Source organism: Sorex fumeus, unplaced genomic scaffold (assembly GCF_029834395.1).
Source record: "Sorex fumeus unplaced genomic scaffold, SorFum_2.1 ptg000036l, whole genome shotgun sequence".
Lineage (NCBI taxonomy): Eukaryota > Metazoa > Chordata > Mammalia > Eulipotyphla > Soricidae > Sorex > Sorex fumeus.
The window spans coordinates 6236248-6239982 of NW_026606093.1; the positions used below are offsets into that span (position 1 = coordinate 6236248).

General features: G+C 43.1%; 1 protein-coding gene across 1 annotated transcript; it reads left to right on the plus strand.

The window, feature by feature from the left end:
• The first annotated feature begins 399 nt into the window (after window positions 1-399).
• On the plus strand, window positions 400-771 carry LOC130027123 (RING finger protein 11-like). Its single transcript, XM_056117773.1, has one exon. It carries the CDS (start codon window positions 400-402, stop codon window positions 769-771), a length of 372 nt encoding a protein of 123 aa, XP_055973748.1.
• The last annotated feature ends 2964 nt before the right edge of the window (window positions 772-3735 follow it).

Here is a 3735-nt window from a genome sequence, read left to right on the forward strand (position 1 = left end):
CCCCCCCACCCCAAAGACTCACAAGGGGGAGCCCTGCAGTCCTGTCTTGTGGCCAAAACATAGATGTGGTATGTCCTCCCCAAGACAATCAAATTAGAAAATTTGTGCTTGGGAAGAACACACCAACGTTGACACACTAGGTGACTCCTCTCAGGCCATGCTGTTGTGTTCGGTTCCTAGAGCTCTGAGTCTCTGCTCAGGGCATTTCAAAAACAGGTAAATTATCCCAAACCAGCAGTGCTATTGGGAGAGGGGGACTGTAACCAATCTAGAGATGAAATCTGCCTTATAGAATGTTATAGAATCCATTTTACTAACTATCACCTTTTTCTGGAAGGTGGAGTGTCTGATTCTCAAGATTTTCAGAAGACTGAGCAGATCTGCATTCTGGTGCCAAGGATGGGGAACTGCCTCAATACCTCCACCTCCGCTGACATCTCTGAGAGTGAGTCTCTGTCCAGTGAGCTTTCATCGGAGACGATCCCAAGCCTGGACGAGAATCTCCTGAGAGACCTGCCAGCAGCCCCCCAGAGTATGACAGAATTCGATATAGCCCAACGATTCAGGTGCCCGCACTGTTTTCCTGTTAGCGAATACGTGTCCGGAGAAGCTACAGCGGGAAAGACCAAGGACTGTGCCATCTGCTTGCTGGACTTTGTGGATGGAGACCGCATTCGGGCTTTGCCCTGCAAGCACGTCTTCCACCTGGACTGCATCGGGAAGTGGCTGATGACTTCCTTCACGTGTCCCTGCTGCAGGCTGTCTGTGTAGTGGTCTAGAAGAGACTGAGGCAGAGACACAGGGTAGGGTGGGAGTGCCACAACCCTGATTCTAACACCCCACTACTGTACCAAATAATGGTGTCCTGAGCACTGCCAGGGGTCACTCCTGAGTCCAGAGGCAGGAATAGTCTCTGAACACTGATGTGGTCACCCACAATAAAATTCTAGAATAATTCCAGCCTTCTGGGAGTCTTCTTTGATGTGAAGTGTAACAATACTTTTGCAGCTTTTATCATTTGTCATTGAACCCAAAGGGACAAGATATAGCATGAAGACATTCTGCATATGTTTTTTTAAAAATTCCTGAACTGTTGCAGATTTGGGGACAAACAAATAAAAATAGATATGCTATCGAGATGCCTCTGGACACCACACCAGGCTGTTTCATCAAGGGCAACCTGGCGAAGGATGGGTGAGTTCCCTGACCTACCCCAGCAGAGCCCCAGCAGCCAAAGACTTCTAGAACACAATTGCTGCGATGCTCACGGCTGCTCTCCACAGGCTCTGACGAGCCTCACTCATGAGTGAATCTGCAGCATAACTACATTTTAAAGCTTAGAATTCTTGAAGCACTCTACCACGACCTCCCTTACTTTATACCACCGATATACCAAGTGCAGCACAGCATATTTGATGGGGTTTAAAGTAGAAAGCAAACAATCTTAGGTGAAATAAAAGTATATATATATGTGTGTGTGTGTGTGTGTGTGTGTGTGTGTGTATACACACTCACATATATAAGCACAGAAGGCTCAATATTTAACATCATATTAGTGATCTCTTTTAGAAGGGCATAATGGCTCCTGGATGAAATACAGCAATCTTCACACACTTTCCTCTAAGGAAACTTTTTTGGATCTCTTAAGCAAATTATTAATAACAATCAATACAAAATAAAGTTTTTCAGTTCTGGTTGGGGTACTGTTTGAGGATTTTGATGGAAACATTCAAAATATGGTGGTGGGAGGGTGGAATGGTGGTGGAATTTCCCCATATGGTCCCCAAGCCCAACAAGTGATTTTGTAGTGCACAACCAGGAGGAATCATTAAGCACCACCAGGGGTGACTCAAAAATGAACAATTTTTGTAAACACACACCTATATAAATGTATGTGTTTGTGTGTGCAAGCTTATCCAGGTATAATTACATACATTTTGTTTTATTTCTGCAGTGGTCAAGGCTTACTCCTGGCTCTACACTCAGGATTACTTTTTGCTTGACTCAGGGGACCATATGGGGTTTTGGGAATTGATCTGGGTTTGGTCACATACAAGGGTACCCATTGTGCTAATGCTCAGGTTCCAATGTATAATTACACCTTATTCCATTATTCAAGAATTGTGTGAAGTGCTACAGCTGTGGTACCTTATATTATTAAATTGAGGAAGAAGATAAATGACTTTTTCTTAACTAAAATCATTTTCTTCCCCTCGCATTTAATTGGTTTTCAGGTGACTAAAACTTACATTTTAGGTCAGCCAAGTAAAATAAAAGCAAATGTTTCCATAGATCTTTTAAAAGACACAATTCTTGGGGCTGGAGAGATCTTGGAAGTCAGAGCGCTTGCCTTGCATGCTGCTGGTCAAAGTTCGATCCATTGTGCTGTATATAGTGCTCCGAGTAGCTTCAAAAGTGATCCCTGAATGTAGAGTCAGGAATAATCCCAGAGCACTGCTGGGTGTGGCCCCCAAACCCCACCTAAACAACCAATGAAACAAACAAAAAAAACTCCAAGCCCCCCCCCCACAATTCTGCATCACTAAGTTCTATTTTGTAACACCCATTTAGAAGATCACATTCAATCCACATTTATTTTTTTTAATTTTTTTTATTATTAGTGAAACACCATGAGGTATGGTTGTAGATTTACAATTTTTTGTGCTTGGGTTTCGATTATACAATGATCAAATACTCATCCCTCCACCAGTGCCCGTTTCCACCACCATGGATAATATTCCCCCCCCCCCCCCACCATCCCACCCTGCCTCGGTGGCAGGGCAATCCCTTGTGTTCTCTCTCTCCTTTTGGGTGTTGTGGTCTGCAAAAGAGGCATTGAGTGGCAAACATGTTCAGTCCATAGTCTACTTTCAACATGCATCTCCCCTCCTGGGGGGATCCTCCAAACACCTTTATTTGGTGCTCCCTTCTCTATCTGAGCTGCCCTTTCCCCTAGAATGCCCGGCTGGCCTCTAAGCTATGGAGTAATCCTCCTGGTGCTGATCTCAGCTATTCTTGGGTATTAATCTCATACTTTGTTACTTTATATCCCCCAGATGAATGCATCACTTTATATCCCCCCACAATTCTGCATCACTAAGTTCTATTTTGTAACACCCATTTAGAAGATCACATTCAATCCACATTTATTTTTTTTAATTTTTTTTTAGTATTAGTGAATCTTTCTATGTCTATCCCTCTCTTTCTGACTCATTTCTCTTAGCATGATACTTTCCACGTAGTACCACTTGTATGTAAATTTCATGACTTCATCTTTTCTAACAGCTACATAGTACTCCAAATCCACATTTATTTTCTAAAGAAGAAAAGAATCTGGAAGTCATTCATAAAGGCCCATGTTTAACTCCTGGAAACACAGGGTCCCCAGCACCACTGGCCATGCATTCACAAGAGTGGGATTAGTGGAGCCTCAAAATCGCCTTTAACCCACAGGAAAGTCTCCCCACTGATTACTCAGTACCAAAAGACATAGATCACAATGTGTCCCTGATTCTTTTAAGTTACTATTTCTTAGGTAAGGTTCTTGTGAACATGATATCCACCATCAGATGTCAGCCTGCGACTGGCTACCCAAATCTTTCACTGCAGAAAGTGTGTAGTGCAGGGCTGAGATCTTGTCCCAAGCCACTTGACCCCTATATTTTGATTGACAATGCAAGAAAATGATAATCTAGTCCCATGTGCATCTCCCCAATTTGTATTGTACAAAAAAAT